The sequence below is a fragment of the Erpetoichthys calabaricus genome, chromosome 1, assembly GCF_900747795.2.
Source record: "Erpetoichthys calabaricus chromosome 1, fErpCal1.3, whole genome shotgun sequence".
In the NCBI taxonomy this organism is placed as follows: domain Eukaryota; kingdom Metazoa; phylum Chordata; class Cladistia; order Polypteriformes; family Polypteridae; genus Erpetoichthys; species Erpetoichthys calabaricus.
Window position 1 is genome coordinate 148,099,992 of NC_041394.2, and position 18,341 is coordinate 148,118,332.

The 18,341-nt window shown below is 36.6% G+C and overlaps 1 protein-coding gene across 11 annotated transcripts in view; it reads left to right on the forward strand.

Moving 5' to 3' along the window:
* The window catches only part of plekha5 (pleckstrin homology domain containing, family A member 5), a 493,187-nt gene that overhangs the window by 384,049 nt on the left and 90,797 nt on the right, over nt 1-18,341 (forward strand). For 6 of the 11 annotated variants that reach the window (XM_051935428.1, XM_051935392.1, XM_051935408.1 and 3 more), the window contains 3 exons: nt 1,446-1,499; nt 4,021-4,101; nt 7,498-7,554. In XM_051935428.1, coding sequence (XP_051791388.1) covers nt 1,446-1,499; nt 4,021-4,101; nt 7,498-7,554 — 192 coding nt within the window. Of the gene's footprint in view, nt 1-1,445; nt 1,500-4,020; nt 4,102-7,115; nt 7,137-7,497; nt 7,555-18,341 lie in introns of those variants that run through there. The other 5 variants (XM_051935399.1, XM_051935415.1, XM_051935402.1 and 2 more) reach the window with 3 other exon arrangements.

Sequence of the window (18,341 nt, forward strand, 5' to 3'; positions counted from 1 at the left end):
CCATTTGCAGAAATGCAGCCCCAAATGTTCAAGGAACCTCCACCATGCTTCACTGTTGCCTGCAGACACTCATTATTGTACCGCTCTCCAGCCCTTCGACGAACAAACTGCCTTCTGCTACAGCCAAATATTTCAAATTTTGACTCATCAGTCCAGAGCACCTGCTGCCATTTTTCTGCACCCCAGTTCCTATGTTTTCGTGCATACTTGAGTCGCTTGGCCTTGTTTCCACATCGGAGGTATGGCTTTTTGGCTGCAACTCTTCCATGAAGACCACTTCTAGCCAGACTTCTCCGGACAGTAGATGGGTGTACCTGGGTCCCACTGGTTTCTGCCAGTTCTGAGCTGATGGCACTGCTGGACATCTTCCGATTTCGAAGGGTAATAAGCTTGATGTGTCTTTCATCTGTTGCACTAAGTTTCCTTGGCCGACCACTGCGTCTATGATCCTCAGCGTTGCCCATTTCTTTGTGCTTCTTCAAAAGAGCTTGAACAGCACATCTTGAAACCCCAGTCTGCTTTGAAATCTTTGTCTGGGAGAGACCTTGCTGATGCAGTATAACTACCTTGTGTCTTGTTGCTGTGCTCAATCTTGCCATGACATGAAACTGTCTTCCACAACCTCACCTTGGTAGCAGTTTGGCTATTCCTCACCCAGTTTTAAGCCTCCTACACAGCTGTTTCTATTTCGGTTAATGACTGTGTTTCAACCTACATGTGACATTGATGATCATTAGCACCAGTTTGGTATAATTAGTTGATCATACACCTGACTATAATCCTACAAAATCCCTGACTTTGTGCAAGTGTACCTATAAGAATTGATGCTGGTTTGAAGGCAAAAGGTAGTAACACCAAATATTGATTTGATTTAGATTTTTCTTTTGTTCGCTCACTTTGCATTTTCTAAATTGATAACAATAAACAATCATTATATTTCTGAAAGCATTCTTTGTTTACAGCATTTTTTTCACACCTGCCTAAAACTTTTGCACAGTACTGTATATATAATATATATGTATATATATATATATATATATATATATGTGTATATGTGTGTGTGTATAGGTAGATAGATGTAGACATACTTTAGACATAGTTTTCTATTTCTGAACTGGAACTTATTTATTCCCCTCAGAACAGCAATACTTAATACATTTATTTTTCTTTATACAGTATGTCTGCATCCCTAACATAAAATAGATTATATGATCTTTATCACTTATTTTATTTCAGTCTTACTTACTAAAGTAACATGAAAATGTACATTACAGATTGATTTTCCAGCTAACAGTACATTAGACAGTTTTGTACATACAATATTAATTAATTGTCCTTATTTCTTGTTTAGTAAAACGACTGCACTCTCTCCTATACCTTAATAGTTCAAGTCCTTTCCCCTTTCCTGCCTCACTGTCTTTGTTTCTCTTTATTGCTGCCGATAGAATGAGATTCTTTCACATCACCTTCAAAGGAACCTTGTATATTTGGATAATCAGGTGGGAAAACTGATTCTTGTTAGTGTGTATGTTATTTGGTTAGATATGACTGCAGATGTTCTTTTTTCTCTTACTGTGTAAAAACAAAATGATGTACATTGAACATGGAAACATTAACTCCATAAACACATCAATTAAGGAAGTGCTTCCACAGATAATGCATAGAAATACTATTGTCATATACTGTTCCTTTTATTCAGATACAGTGGCTACCTGTATACTTTTGTCATTTTTTGAAGTGTGATTAATTTTCCCCAGCTGAAGGGCAAATGTTTGATATGTATTTTAAATGTAATATTCGTATTGACCAAATTGTTTGATACTTCATTCTATGCTTCTGTTGAACTGACTGATGTTTACATTAACTTAACATTTAACACATTTAAAATAACATTACTTTGTGTTTAAAAAAAGTCCCTTAATGTTGACATTATTTATTAATTGTTTTCCTTAGCTTTAATTTTCCATTTTTCTTCTTTTTTTCACTTGTTAACATTGGTCCTTCATGACTTTGCCATTTTCTGTTTTACAAATTAACATTTTGTTCTTACCACACTTTTTGTCATTTTTTTCATAGCTGGAAATTTTTTTTAATTTATTGGACTGGTGCTCCTTTGAGTGATTTATGTTTGATCATTTATTTTAACAAAAAAAAGTGCTGGGTGAGCTCCTTAAGTGACTATCAAAGTTCATTAACTTTGACCTGACAGAATTATTTGTTAACCTGAGTCTATTCAAGGATATATATAAAAAAAAACTTTATATAGTGAAAACAGCAGATACCATATTCTCATGCATATAATACATGCTTATTTTGTTCTTTATAAGAATGATCTTAAAGTGGATTCCCAAAGTCAAACTTTTGACAAGGAACATTAATATTAAATATTTAACTTCATTTGCTGTAAAGTAAATGTCACATGCCTTGAGCATTGCCTAATAGCTTTAATTATAATCTACTTTGTAATTTGTGGTGGAAGTCAGGGCATAAAGAATACTTAATCATACCAGGTTCTGTCAGGCATGTTCCTGCCATCTTTTTATGACTTGAAATGGCAAAAAACATAAACCCATTCAGAATCCAACAGAGAATAATACTGTTTACTACATACTATATCTATACATTATTATGATGATAATTTATCTTTTTTTTCTATCTAATCTTGTTCTTTTATGGTAATAACTGGATAATATAAATACTTTATATGACTTACGATAAATCTCAGAAACTAAGTATTGTTTGTATTCCCTTTTTAATTCTTCTGGCTTTTATATCTAAAAGGATTTAGTTGTTTGAATCTCAATTAGTAAATAGTTTAAATTCATTTTATTAAAAGGGGTTCTTACAAAAGGTCACAAGCATGGATTAAACGTTCACATAATGCTCTTTGGTGACTTTTTGTAGCACTTAAATTGAGTTTTAAAAAGATCAAAACCCTCCATTGAATGGTATCTGAAGTTGTATGCTTGAAGTAAAGGCTTAAGGAATATAGCATTTTTTATGTAATTTGAGATTTACAATAAAGTTGAAATGCATTTGAATTTTTTATTTCTCCCCTGTTAAATTAATGGGAATTTCAATTTCTCACAAAATTCTATGTTTTAAAAAGTCACCTCATTTTATTTTTAAAATATGACCTTTCTTCACATCTTATTAAAATATCACTATTGTCTTTCAGTCCTAACAGGGACACTTTGATGTAATAAATGACTTAGTAGCAGTATATCTATGGGATGATTTAAAAATAGCCAAATTTGGTGTCATTTTAAGTGTTTTTATTTTAAATTTATGCAGAGTAAATTTATAGAAGTAAGTAAACAAAATGAGGAGAGACATGGTATAGGTTATTTAAAAATGTTAATTGTAATATTATTTCCCAGGCAACTGCAACAAATTTTAAATAAAATGTTTTTATAGTACACCGTGATTATGCGTTGGAAATGTCTAGTTAAATTATCTTTCAAATACATTTGTAAACATATTTGCAGTATAACTTAGGCTCTCTGACTCCTGAAAAATGCTGTTTAGCTGCAGCAACGTATGTAATCAGAATTCTGTGAAGGGGTGTTATTTTATTTCAATATTACTGTGTTGTTAACAACTCCAGTGGCTGAATTGTAGACTATAGCCTACAATTGTTTTAAATTAAATAGTGAATATGAATATTACCACATCCTAATAAAAAAAGGCTATTTCATGCTATAAGTAATTGATTATTTTGAAAATGAATCGCCAAACTAATGTATGTGGTAATTAAAAGTAACTAAAATAATGTAACATACTTTAAACATCAAGCAAAATTAATTCCTGTTATGTTGCTGCAAAACACGGTAATTCTTAGAGAAATTGAGTATATGTGAAGGCTCAACTGAGATTTTTCAAATATATGCCACGTTTTCACTGATTCATCTGTGCAATGTGAAAAAGAACCATGTAAAAGCCTGCTTTTCAGTATTGACTGTCAAATCTTACTATGCTTTAAACTGATGTTTGCTATGTGCTCCTCCTGATTTGAACTAGATGAAAGAAAATGAACCCTTAATCTTCATGGTTCACACAATGATTGAGAACTCGGCACCCAGGCCCCAGCTGTACCAGCAAGTAAGGTCTTGGAGAAATTAATGGCTCTGCTTGTATCATCTTTCCCAAAACTCCTTTTTATTGACAACCTTTGGGTTTACTCCCAGTTTCCCTCATGGCATTTTATATTTTTGTTTGTTTCTAAACCCATTTCATCCATTGCTATAGTGGACAGTGGGACCGAACTTTGTTGGCATGGCATATGATGTATGAAGCTCTCTTTGGCACTTTTTTTCTTTTTTTGCATTTGAATAATGCTTCAAATTGTGTGAATTTAAACAGTGATGGCTAGATCTTACAAGTGGTGCTACAATAATGTTTTTAATAGAACAGGACATTTGGGGAACTTTGGATTTGTGCAGTAATTTCTTTTAAATATATGCAATTGTCTCAAATTGTGCAAGAAGTTTATAAATTGTTTTGACAGGTCAGTTTTTAACCATCTTGCACTAATTTACTCTGTTCAGTACAAATAAACATAGCCTTAAAATATGGACACATTCTTACATTTATTTCTGGTTCTGACTGCAGCCCAGTTATGAATGAATTTTAACAAAAAGGAATAAAAAATTCAGTGAAAGTACAAAATAAGGTCAAATCAGTAACTGTATTAAAATATTATCAAAAAAAAACACACACAGATTTCTCAATGTCAAACTATTCGCATTACATAAGCAGAGTTAGTCTTAAGTTTAATATTAATAGAGCAAACTGTGTTTTTAAAAACAGTAAAGTTTATTGACAAAATCCAGTCTTTTTTTAATTTCATACTTAGCATATAATTAGATATAATTAGATGTTTAGCATATGTAATGGGTCTTCATAATCCAGTTTGTATATACTTGACCAGTAGATGTTAAAGTTCTTTGAAATTTAAACTAAATGGTGTATTTGATACTGTATACTCTGTAAAGGGCGGGGGAGGGATTAAGGTTAACTCTTTGAACATATTTTATTATAAGAATTGGAGTACTGCATTATATGCCCATTTTATAACATTGTAAAAGTGTGAAAAAAATCATTATTATAATATTTTGTTGATTATAACAACTGATTGTTTGGCAGCTGTTCATTTTTTAAATTTTCCTATAGGCTTTGATAGAATGTGTAATTCATTTTTTTTAAGCAGAGGCTCTTTAACATGCTGTTAATTTTTTTTTAAATATTTCATCTAATAAAAAGTTTTCATTTTAAAATGCTAAAAAACATTATCAGAGATTGCTAAAATGACAGTGTGTTTAAAAAGACACATTCACATTGAAGAAAAAAAAAATTCACCAAAATCCATTTGTTCCCACTCTGCTTGCAGCCAACTGCTGTTTCTAACTGATGATGTTGACAATCTTACCTTGTTGGACTTGCAATAATTTGCAAAAAACTTTCAGCAGTAAATGAGAATTTATGCAAATTCTGTAGCTCTTTCAATTAACTAGATTCTTGTTCTTTGAAAGGTGCTACATAAAAAATGTCTGATTAAAAAATTGTCCCCATATTAAATTAAGTCATCCTCTCACCTTAACTGAAGAGTCGCATTAAAATGCACTATTTTGTCACATGTATACACATTAAGAAGAAACTTTCTAATAAAAAATGTGAGCATTTTAATATATATATATATATATATATATATATATATATATATATATATATATATATATATATATATATATATATTCCCTTTTGTGGTTTCCCACTGTGAAAAGAATTGTTTGAATGTGAAAAAAATTTGAAACAAATGTTTTAAGTTTTCATCTGCTAAACTGATATATGTGTTTTATTTGAAGTCATGCTAATACGCAGTTTTGACCATTTTTGATCAGTGGTTGAATATATGTGCATTACCTGCAGTTACTATTTTGATAAAGTTACTGTTTCTAGCGCGAGACATTCAAGATCCCACAAAAGATGTTTAACATTAACTGAAATAGATTGCCTGACTTGTTTTATAATTGAGTCAATTTTTACTAAGATTGTTTTTAAGGATTTATCTCAGTGTTTGATTAACTGAAGTACACTGCTTGGCCACTTTTTCGTTTCTTTAGTGTAAAAGTGCTGCAGCTTATTCATACATCGGCACAAAGCCATTCCCCATTGCACATATTTTTCAAAAAAAATGTGTAAGCTTCTGAGCTCATGTTGTTTTCAAACACCAACCCTAATCCTAAAAATGTTCACCAGCGTGTGTTTGCATGTTTTATGTGAAAGTGGCATGTGTGGCAATAGCATGTCCTAAACAGTTATCTAAAATGTCTGTAAAAACTGAATCCTGAAATGCTTGCTGCTAAGAAAATATCACTTTTATTTGAATTTTAATATTTTTGTGAAAGTGAATAAAACATGCACTTGATGGGCTTATGGCTTAATTGAAACGATAAATGTTTTCTTATACTGTATATTGTCAGAAATCTGTAAAAAGTAGATAAAAAATGGATTAAAGTATGTAAAAGAAAGCTGTTTAGTGGAATGTATATTTGTCAAATAGAAGAAAAGGCTATGCAGTGCAGTATTTTGTGATATTTAGATATCCTTTTAAAACTGAAAGTATATGAGCATTATCTGAATATCTGCATCAGTTATGAAACTGTGGACTTGTTTGATACATCATGATATAATATATATATATATATATATATATATATATATATATATATATATATATATATATATATATAATATATATATATATATATATTATTACTCCTAAAGAGAGCTTTTTTAATATAACCACCATGCAGAAAACTAAAGTTAACATACATTCAATGTTTATTGCACATGCTTTGTAGTTGCATTTCTCACTTTTCACAACCCCAGTGTCTTGTTTTAGGCAGATAGTTTATATAAATCTTCATCTGTTAGACAGAATAAATTAACAGTATCTACTTAAATTCTTTTACACAAGTATTTCATTATGGAAAATAAGTAAACAAGCATGCAACTAAACAAGCAAGTACAGCTGAGCAATAATTTATCTTCCCAAGCTGATATTTTTTTCTCTGTATGATACATTTCATCTGCAAACTTAATTTACTTTATAGGTTTGAAATATATTTTACAAGAACATGTCAAGCTGGACACCAAAAAAAAATTCTTTAATAACAAAATAGTAAGTCAGTGTTCCCATGTAAGAAGGATTTTTTTTTACAATATATATATGTGCTTAAAGTGTCTCTTGGATGGGAAGACTGGGTAGTAAAAAGAGTGATGCATATTTAGATTTTATAAAAATATGTTATTTTGTAGGATACTAGTAATTTATTTTACCACATTGCTCCCTTCATATATATGTATGTATAAGTGAATTATGAATTGTTTGTTTTGAAGCTGTTTTAAAACCCTTAAAAGCAAATTAAACCAAGCATATATGTCTTAATTTATGTATTTGTCTGTTTTACTATGGTTGGCATTTGTTTTTCTTAGATGGATGGATTTAGAGATTCATCATTCACATACAAGCCTGAAGATCTTGACATTGATGTGAGTATATATGGAGAGTCATCTTAATTACCTATAAATATATGTATATATTTTAAGCATCTGAACACAGACAAAATGTTAAGAATGTACTTATATAAACAAAAAAATAACATTTTCATACAAATGATGTAGCCTAAAGTACTTTACAAGATGTCAAAGAAGTAGTTACATACAAAGAAAAACACATTAAAATGAGATATGAATAATACATAAGTAGCGCATAAAAATAATGCACACTTACATAAGATAGATGTATAATTAAGAGAATAAAATAATTAAATATAGAATTATTTTTAAGTATCTAAGTGACAGTCCGATGAAGCAGTCAGTTGACCAGGATGGACAGGAAAGGAAAAAAAAAACTCCAGTAAAGCTGAAGAAAAAAACAAAATCTGCAGTATTTCCAGGCCAATAAACCATCTAGCCCCACTAGACATTCTTTCTAACATAAAATAGTAATTGAGAACACAAAAATGTTATCTATTTAAGAGAACATCATCTATGTAACAATCTAGAATGCAAAACTGATTGTCACTCACTTACTCAACACTATTTTAGTTGAAAAGCTAAAGTTTAACAGGATGATACATCTAGGTCAATAGATATCTGATATGAAAGGACATTTCAATACATTAATATTTAGATGTAACTCCTCCTCTCTGCAATAAGAAAAACTAAATACCCCAAAATCTCAAAAATGATCTTGACGGATCTAAGTGAAGTTTGGTAATGTTATACAAAAAAGAAACTTAGACAGCACTTGTTTTATTTGTTGATATCTCCCTCTCTCTCTTTCTCTTTCTATATATATATATATATATATGTATATATTGCGACGTGTAAGTCCCTGTCTTGCACCCTGAAACACGAGGCCGAGTCTCAGTACTTTAGCAATACCAGCTTTTTTCAGCTTGAAACAGGAACAGCACGGTTATTTATTGTAGTGGGATCTTCCACTCTCCTATACACAGTCACAGCAATCAGGCAGGGTCATGGCCAGGTTAGTGGCCAAGTAATACTGTTCCCTGCATTTATAATGTTCCTTACATCACCTATCGACAACAGACACTTATAGTGCGAATGCGGTTTACAGTAATCCCTCGCTATATCGCGCTTCGCCTTTCGCGGCTTCACGCCATCGCGGATTTTATATGTAAGCATATTTAAATATATATCGCGGATTTTTCGCTGCTTCGCGGGTTTCTGAGGACAATGGGTCTTTTAGTTTCTGGTACATGCTTCCTCAGTTGGTTTGCCCAGTTGATTTCATACAAGGGACGCTATTGGCAGATGGCTGAGAAGCTACCCAACTTACTTTTCTTTCTCTCTCTCTTGCGCTGACTATCTGTGATCCTGACGTAGGGGGTGTGAGCAGGGGGGCTGTTCGCACACCTAGACGATACGGACGCTCGTCTAAAAATGCTGAAAGATTATCTTCACGTTGCTACCTTCTGTGTGCAGCTTTTAAGTATGCTGCAGGTGCTTCGCATACTTAAAAGCTCAAAGGGCACGTATTGATTTTTTTATCTGTCTCTCTCCATCTCTCTCTCTCTCTCTCGCTCGCTCTCTGCTCCTGACGGAGGGGGTGTGAGCTGCTGCCTTCAACAGCTTTGTGCCGCGGTGCTTCTCATACTTACAAGCCAAACAGCCCTATTGATTTGTTTGCCCCTTTGAAGAGGAAGATATGTTTGCATTCTTTTAATTGTGAGACTGAACTGTCATCTCTGTCTTGTCATGGAGCACAGTTTAAACTTTTGAAAAAGAGACAAATGTTTGTTTGCAGTGTTTGAATAACGTTCCTGTCTCTCTACAACCTCCTGTGTTTCTGCGCAAATCTGTGACCCAAGCATGACAATATAAAAATAACCATATAAACATATGGTTTCTACTTCGCGGATTTTCTTATTTCGCGGGTGGCTCTGGAACGCAACCCCCACGATGGAGGAGGGATTACTGTACTCGGATTTGTTTTCGCTGCGAGCCGCTACATCGCTGGGAGTCTGCGGTTAACCCAGCAACTGATCTGTCTTTCACAGACGTGGCGATCTTGCTTCTGGACGCTCTTCGGTGTGCCTTCCCATTGGGGGGAGTCCCAAAAGAGTTTAGAAACCTTACTCTCTCTCTCTCTCTCTCTCATATATATATATATGAGAGAGTACATATATGCTGTGTCACAGCGCACTAGTTGAAAAACACTTGTCATTGATGTTGATGAGCAATTAAGGATGGTATTTGTGCAGTTTTAACACAATTTTAATGTATGACCATTTAGGAAATACTTATACTTTCAATTAAATCTGTCTTTAGCAGTGCATACAAAATCTACAGTCATTGTGATCGTTTAGTTTTACTTTGACATATCTGTGTTTTATATATTACTAGCAAAATACCCGCGCTTCGCAGCGGAGAAGTAGTGTGTTAAAGAGGTTATGTAAACATACAAGGGGGCTCCGCCCCCTGCTCGCTTCGCTCGCCTACCCCCGGCGTTTTGAACCCGTGCCCGCCGGGCAGCCGTAGGTTGCTTTTGTATTGGCCTCTCTTTCAACCTCATGTAGCATTTTTATAGACTTAGCTAATGGGTGATTGTTTATGAACTTATTGACGTTTCTCATTATAAGCTCCGTGCATTGTTTGTTTTCAGGAAGGTTCACTCGTTGATAGATTGCATCATCTGGATGTAAGATGTATATTTCTGCAAATTTGCGTTCGTGATTTGTTTCAGGGTGCACTGTTCCAATGCGATGTAATATTTGTCCACATACGCGAAAGCAGTATGGGCCATTGCCAGCTGGTGGCCTGATATTTACTCCGGTAGATGCAAAAGCAAATGAACCATTGTAGGATCTAATGCAGTTCATAAAGTTTTTACTTTCAGGTACATCGTTAGTTAGAAGCTTCCGTAGATATTCAGGATATTCATGTAAAGGAGGCAGTCTAACTTGACCCTTTTGACAACAACGTGTAAACTCATTAGTTGTATTGCCAGTTGTTTCTTCAGGGAAGTTAAGTGAATGACAATGATTGCAAATGACATTCATTGATTCCAATGAATTTTCATTAATAGTGGACTCATTATAGAACGCGTTGTCAGCCAATTGGCGGAATTGTTTAGCAGGTGTTTGTCGAGCTCTTTCCTTTTGAACCCGTGCCTGCTTCGCTTCCGCAGTTTGAGATGCGCGCTGCATGCGTCTACGTTCATTGTATCTGTCCATTTGGGCTCGTTTCTGTACCTGTGTTAGTCGAGCTTTTCGTTTTTGGAGCCGAGACAGTTTTTCTTCCACGGTTTCAGAAGCGCGTTGTAGGCGCCTACGTTTATTGTTTTTTTTCATGCGGGCTCGTCTTTGTGGTCCCGTTACTCGAGCCGTATCGTTTTGCACCCGTGATCGTGAATTCATGACTTGTCTGTTCTTTATCGTTAGTAATATGGGTAAGTAATAAGGATGATCGCACTTACTGTTAATAAGGAGCGTTTTCTGTGGTTGTACGGTTAATAGTGCATCACTGTAATGAGATTCACCTATGCTGTATAGTTTGTATGTGTTCAGATGACGTATGTTTAATACGGAGCGTTCGTTTCTTCTTCTTATTACCCATCAGGTGTTGCGCCTGTGTTATCTGTGGTTGTCCTGTTAATATTGCATCACTGTAATGTGATTCCAATATGTAGTGTAGTCCGGTTTCTTGTTGTTTATGTATGACGTCGGGTGTCCGCGTGCGGTTTTTTAGAAGTGCATGGATTATGCTGTGTAGTGTGTACGTTGATTTCAGATGCGCGTTGTAGGCGAATGCTCCTATCGTAGTAGTATCTGCCGTTTTCCGTACCACAATTCGCTTTCCGTAATATCTCGGGGTTGATGTGTGACCCTTTGTGGACTCCATAGTCTGTCCCGTTTTACTCTGGTGCGGGGGGGTGACTCCTCTTTTTCCATACCATCTCGGGCTTGATTTGTGAACCTTTGTGGACTCCGTAGTATGTCCTGTTTCATTGTGGGGTGGGGCTAATGTGATTCAAATATGTTGTTTTGTCCGTATTTGTGGGGTTTCTGTATGATGTCGGGTGTTTGCTTGCGGTTGCACTTTCGTTTTTGAGCGGTAATCTCGGGCTTGATGGGTGACCCTTTGTGGACTCCGTAGTCTGTCCCGTTTCACTCGGGGGCGTGGGTCTGACTCCTCTTTTTTTATGTGTGGCGCCTGCGTCTGACTCCTCTTTTTTGTGTGCTATGGGCGCGTTGCCTCATTTCTTATTTCTGTTAGTGGAGGGGGGCTTTGTGTCTCATTTCTTATTTATGTTAGTGTGTGTACTCCGTAGTCTGTCCCGTTTCACTCTGGGGCGTGGGTCTGACTCCTCTTTTTTGTGTGCTATGGGCTTTGTGTGGCGCCTGCGTCTGACTCTTTTTTTTTTTTTTGTCTGCTATGGGCGCGTTGCCTCATTTCTTATTTCTGTTAGTGGAGGGGGGCTTTGTGTGGCGCCTGCGCACCATGTCTCCTGCGATTTCTGTTAGTTGGAGGGGGGCTTTGTGTGGCGCCTGCGCACTATGTCTTTTGCGTCCACGGGCAGGTCCCTGCATCCATATCCGGTTTACCATTCTCGTTTAGTAATATGAATATATACATATACATATCTACATATACACATATCTACATATACATATATATATATATACATATACACATCCACACACATATATATATATATATATATATATATATATATATATATATATATATATATATATATATATATATATATATATATATACACACACACACACATATCAACATATATATACACATACATATACACACATACATACACACACACATACACATATATACACATACATACATAGTGCGTTGTAACACGGGCTGTGATTGTTACATGGGAGGGAGACGACAAGTCACAGCTTCCCGGTTTCTAATCGGGCCTGTGATTGGTGCTTTGACGGATGCCCAGATCCCACGGTATTTCCCCTTAGGAGAGGCGTTAGGCAAGTGTAATTGAATAGCGGTGCTGCAAGTTTAGCTTTACACCTGTTTTTAAGGCTTATTGACTGAAAGGGGCTTTCATGAAAAAAGTTAGGGCTTTGCTACAGGATACACCCTCCACAAGTTAAGGAAGTAAAAATAAAGGTATATATTTCTGTTTTATTTAAACCTTTTAAGTTTGTATGTGGGCGGTATGGTGGCGCAGTGAAAGGTGACAGTTAGGAGACCCGGGTTCGCTTCCCTGCGTGGAGTTTGAATGTTCTCCCCGTGTCTGTCTGGGTTTCCTCCGGGTACTCCGGTTTCCTCCCACAGTCCAAAGACATGCAGGTTAGGTGCATTTGCGATTCTAAATTGTCCGTGGTGTGTGGGTGTGTGTTGGTGTGTGCGCCCTGCGGTGGGCTGGCACCTTGCCCGGGGTTTGTTTCCTGCCTTGTGCCCTGTGTTGGCAGGGATTGGCTCCTGTATTTAGGATATAGCGGGTTGGATAATGGATGGATGGACATTTGTATGCATAGCCCCATTTCCCCGTTTTCATTTTTTTTCTTTCTTCAGTAATATTTCAGTAAACCCGGAGCTTGTCAGTTCAAATCCTGGTACTGACACCACTGTGTGACCCTGAGGAAATCACTTCACCTGCCTGTGCTGCAAAAAACAAAAGTAATGTAACAAATTGTACCTCAGATGTTGCAAGTTGCTGGAATAAAGGCATAAGTCAAATAGATAAATATGTATTATACACATAGGAACTATTCATTTATTTTCAGTTAAGTCATCTGCAGCAAACCTTTATAAATGAGGGTTTCTCCTTTTTAGAGTTTCTTCTTCATTGAGGTTTTCTCTTGGAGAGCTTTTTTTATTTCATTGAAAATTAAAGCAGCAGCTGCCAAAATATGTAGCTTTCTTATTAATTTTTCAACATTGTGTAAAATAACTTTATAAAGTAACATAAAAGGTTTAAATACTGGTTGCCCTTTTACACTAAAATATTACTAAAGAGATACAAAAAAAGTAAAATGCATATGTTGTTTTTCTTTAAGGAGATTAAATATTACTGAAGAAAGAAAAAAAAAAAAACTAAAACAGCTAAATGGGGCTATGCATACGAACTTAAAAGGTTTAAATAAAACAGAAATATATACCTTTTATTTTTACTTCCTTAACTTGTGGAGGGTGTATCCTGTAGCAAAGCCCTAACTTTTTTCGTGAAAGCCCATTTCAGTCAATAAGTCTTAAAAAGAGGTGTAAAGATATTAACAATAAGCTACGCAAACCCACCAAGACACGTAATCGTTTAAATCAAGGCGCGAGTCGAAAAACACCATCCCATACTATTAGTTAACGATTAACACATTTCTATATTTATTGTAAGCATACAATACAACTGATAATATGTTGCGCTTATTTATCTGGTGTACCGACATTTTTGCGCGTTTAACGGCTGAAATCTAACGTGGTTTGTGCCCTTCAGAATGAAAACAGTTTGCATTTACCTTTTAATAAAAGGCGAGCTTTTACGCCTGAGAAAGCACCCCGTAAATGCACACGTTTAATTACACATGTGTTAATATGTATGCTTACACGAACTTAAAAGGTTTAAATAAAACAGAAATATATACCTTTATTTTTACTTCCTTAACTTGTGGAGGGTGTATCCTGTAACAAAGCCCTAACTTTTTTCGTGAAAGCCCGTTTCAGTCAATAAGTTTTAAAAACCGGTGTGAAGATATTGACAATAAGCTACGCAAACCCACCAAGACATCGAATCGTTTAAATCAAGGCGCGAGTCGAAAAACACCATCCCATAATATTAGTTAACGATTAACACATTTCTATATGTATTGTAAGCATACAATACAACTGATAATATGTTGCGCTTATTTATCTGGTGTACCGACATTTTTGCGCGTTTAACGGCTGAAATCTAACATGGTTTGTGCCCTTCAGAATGAAAACAGTTTGCATTTACCTTTTTAATAAAAGGCGAGCTTTTAAACCTGAGAAATCACCCCGTAAATGCACACGTTTAATTGCACATGTGTTAATATGTATGCTTACACAGTATTAAAAGACACTCAACAACGTCATTTACCTTTGTTCCCGCGTTTGATAAAAGGCGAGCTTTTAAGCCGGAGAAATCACCCCGTAAATGCACACGTTTAATTGCACATGTGTTAATATGTATGCTTACACAGTATTAAAAGACACTCAACAATTAACGTCATTTACCTTCGTTCCCGCGTTTGACTTGTGCTGTAAATCTCTTCCATGATTACGTAGGAGGCGTGATGACACGATACGTGACTCCGCCTCCTCCATTAGAGTATATGGACAAAAAACATGTTCCAGTTATGACCATTACGCGTAGAATTTCGAAATGAAACCTGCCTAACTTTTGTAAGTAAGCTGTAAGGAATGAGCCTGCCAAATTTCAGCCTTCTACCTACACGGGAAGGTGGAGAATTAGTGAGTGAGTGAGTGAGTCAGTCAGTCAGTCAGTCAGTCAGTCAGTCAGTCAGTCAGTCAGTGAGGGTTTTGCCTTTTATTAGTATAGATGCCAATTTAAAAATTAATTTTTTTATTTTTGTTGGTGCTTATAATACATTGGGCTCATTTTCTTATTGCCTTTTTTCAACTTACCTATTAGGAATGCATTCAAATTCAGGTTGTACTTGCTCAAGTAGTATTTTGTTAAAAGTTCAGGTTTAAAGTCATTTAAGTTTAAAGTATGCCATTATTTTTTTTTTGATTCCTTCATTATTTTTGTGATTCAGTGTTTATTTACTTCATGATTTAAATGCTTATTTTATTATTACATCTTTTAATGTTAGATGTGATTAATCATAATTATTTATATACAATGATGCAATTAATTGGTTAACTTTTTTGATTCCCAGCCCAATTTTATATATATTTATATAAATAAATATATTTGTAGCTCGAGATTCACAAAGGGAGAAAATGAGTCACATATCTTAAATTTTTTTTTTTTTATTCCTAAGCTTTCGACAATCTACCAGGTATCATCATCAGAGGAAAATGATTAGACATATACTGTAAGAATCAAAGGCAGTATATAGTGAGTGAGGGGTGGGGGGTTTTGTAAGGAGGGTGGGACTAATAAGGTGGGGTACGGAAGGTCGTGGTCATAAAGTCTTTATTAATTATTTAGATGTTCTTCTTTTTAAGCCTACATACACTGGACTCAAGTCCAAGTGTCTTTTAATGGCATTTTCATTACAGAGCCACAGTTCAGCCAGCTCTCTGGCACTCTTGGTTTTGGCCCTGAATTTTACTTTCACAGTGTCCCAATTAAATGTGTCTCCAGTGGAACTTGTATGCGTGTAAATCAGAGACTGTGGGTCCTTCCTTCTGACGGCATTGTAATCGATGTTGCTGTATACATGTTGCGAGTATTTTAGATGTTTGGAAGGACCCACGGTTTCAAAGGAACAGTTTGAAAACACATCAGATCTCATTAGGAAAAAAAAGTCATGCTGGATAGCTGTACCGATATGGACTAGGTAGTGTGTTAGGAACGAAAGGATGCCACATCATTTGATGGAAATGAAAATTATCAACCTACAGAGGGCTGAATTCAAAGACTCCCTGAAAATCAAAGTGAAAACATGATGTGTCAGGCTAGTCCATTTTGTCGAAATTTCATTGCAGCAACTCAAAATCGTACTCAGTAGTTTGTATGGCCCCCACGTGCTTGTATGCATGCCTGACGACGTCGGGACATGCTCCTAATGAGATGATGGATGGTGACCTTGGGGGATCTCCTCCCAGATCTGGACCAGGGCATCACTGAGGTCCTGGACAGTCTGAGGTGCAACCTGGAGGCATTGGATGGACCGAAACATAATGTCCCAGAGGTGTTCTATTGGATTTAGGTCAGGCAAGCGTGGGGGCCAGCCAATGGTATCAATTCCTTCATCTACAGGAACTGTCTGCATACTCTCGCCACATGATGCAGGGCATTGTCATGCACCAGGAGGAACCCAGGACCCACTGCACCAGCATAGGGTCTGACAGTGGGCCCAAGGATTTCATCCCGATACCTAATGGCAGTCAAGGTGCCATTGTCTAGCCTGTAGAGATCTGTGTTCCCCTCCATGGATATGCCTCCCCAGACCATCACTGATCCACCACCAAATCCGGTCATGCTGAACGATGTTACAGGCAACATAACGTTCTCCACGGCTTCTCCAGACCCTTTCACGTCTGTCACATGTGCTCAGGGTGAACCTGCTCTCATCTGTGAAAAGCAGAGGGCACCAGTGGTGGACCTGCCAATTCTGGTATTCTATGGCAAATGCCAATCGAGCTCCATGGTGCCGGGTAGTGAGCACAGGGCCCAGTAGAGGACGTGGGGCCTTAGGCCACCCTCATGAATTCTGTTTCTGATTGTTTGGTCAGAGACATTCACACCAGTGGCCTGCTGGATGTCATTTTGTAGGGCTCTGGCAGTGCTCATCCTGTTCCTCCTTACCCAAAGGATCAGATACCGGTCCTGCTGATGGGTAAAGGACCTTTTATGGCCCTGTCCAGCTCTCCTAGAGTAACTGCCTGTCTCCTGGAATCTCCTCCATGCCCTTGACACTTTGCTGGGAGACACAGCAAACCCTCTGGCAATGGCACATATTGATGTGCCATCCTGGAGAAGTTGGACTACCAGTGTAACCTTTGTAGAATCCAGGTATCGCCTCCTGCTACCAGTAGTGACACTGACCATAGCCAAATGCAAAACTAGTGAACTCAGAAGAGATGGGAGGGAAAAATGCCTCCACCTGTTAAACTGTTTCTGTTTTGGGGGTCGTCGCATTGTTGCCCCTCTAGTGCACCTGTTGTTAATTTCATTAACACCAAAGCAGCTGAAACTGATTATTAACCCCTCTGCTACTTAACTGACCAGATCAATATCCCAGAAGTTTCATTGACTTGATGCAATACTCTGATTAAAAAGTGTTCCTTTAATTAATATAATATATATACAGTACTGTGCAAACGTTTTAGGCAGGTGTGAAAAAATGCTGTAAACAAAGAATGCTTTCAAAAATGGAAGTGTTAATCATTTATTTTCATCAATCAACAAAATGCAGTGAATGAACAAAAGAGAAATCTAAATCAAATCAATATTTGGTGTGACCACCCTTTGCCTTCAAAACAGCATCAATTCCTCTAGGTACACTTGTACACAGTTTTTGAAGGAACTCGGCTGGTAGGTTGTTCCAAACATCTTGGAGAACTAACCACAGATCTTCTGTGGATGTAGGCTTCCTCATATCCTTCTGTCTCTTCATGTAATCCCAGACACACTCGATGATGTTGAGATCAGGGCTCTGTGGAGGCCATACCATCACTTCCAGGACTTCTTGTTCTTCTTTACGCTGAAGATAGTTCTTAATGACTTTGGCTGTATGTTTGGGGTCGTTGTCCTGCTGCAGAATAAATTTGGGGCCAATCATACACCTCCCTGATGGTATTGCATGATGGATAAGTATCTGCCTGTATTTCTCAGCATTGAGAACACCATTAATCCTGACCAAATCTCCAACTCCATTTGCAGAAATGCAGCCCCAAACGTTCAAGGAACCTCCACCATGCTTCACTGTTGCCTGCAGACACTCATTATTGTACCGCTCTCAAGCCCTTCGATGAACAAACTGCCTTCTGCTACAGCCAAATATTTCAAATTTTGACTCATCAGTCCAGAGCACCTGCTGCCATTTTTCTGCACCCCAGTTCCTATGTTTTCGTGCATACTTGAGTTGCTTGGCCTTGTTTCCACGTCGCAGGTA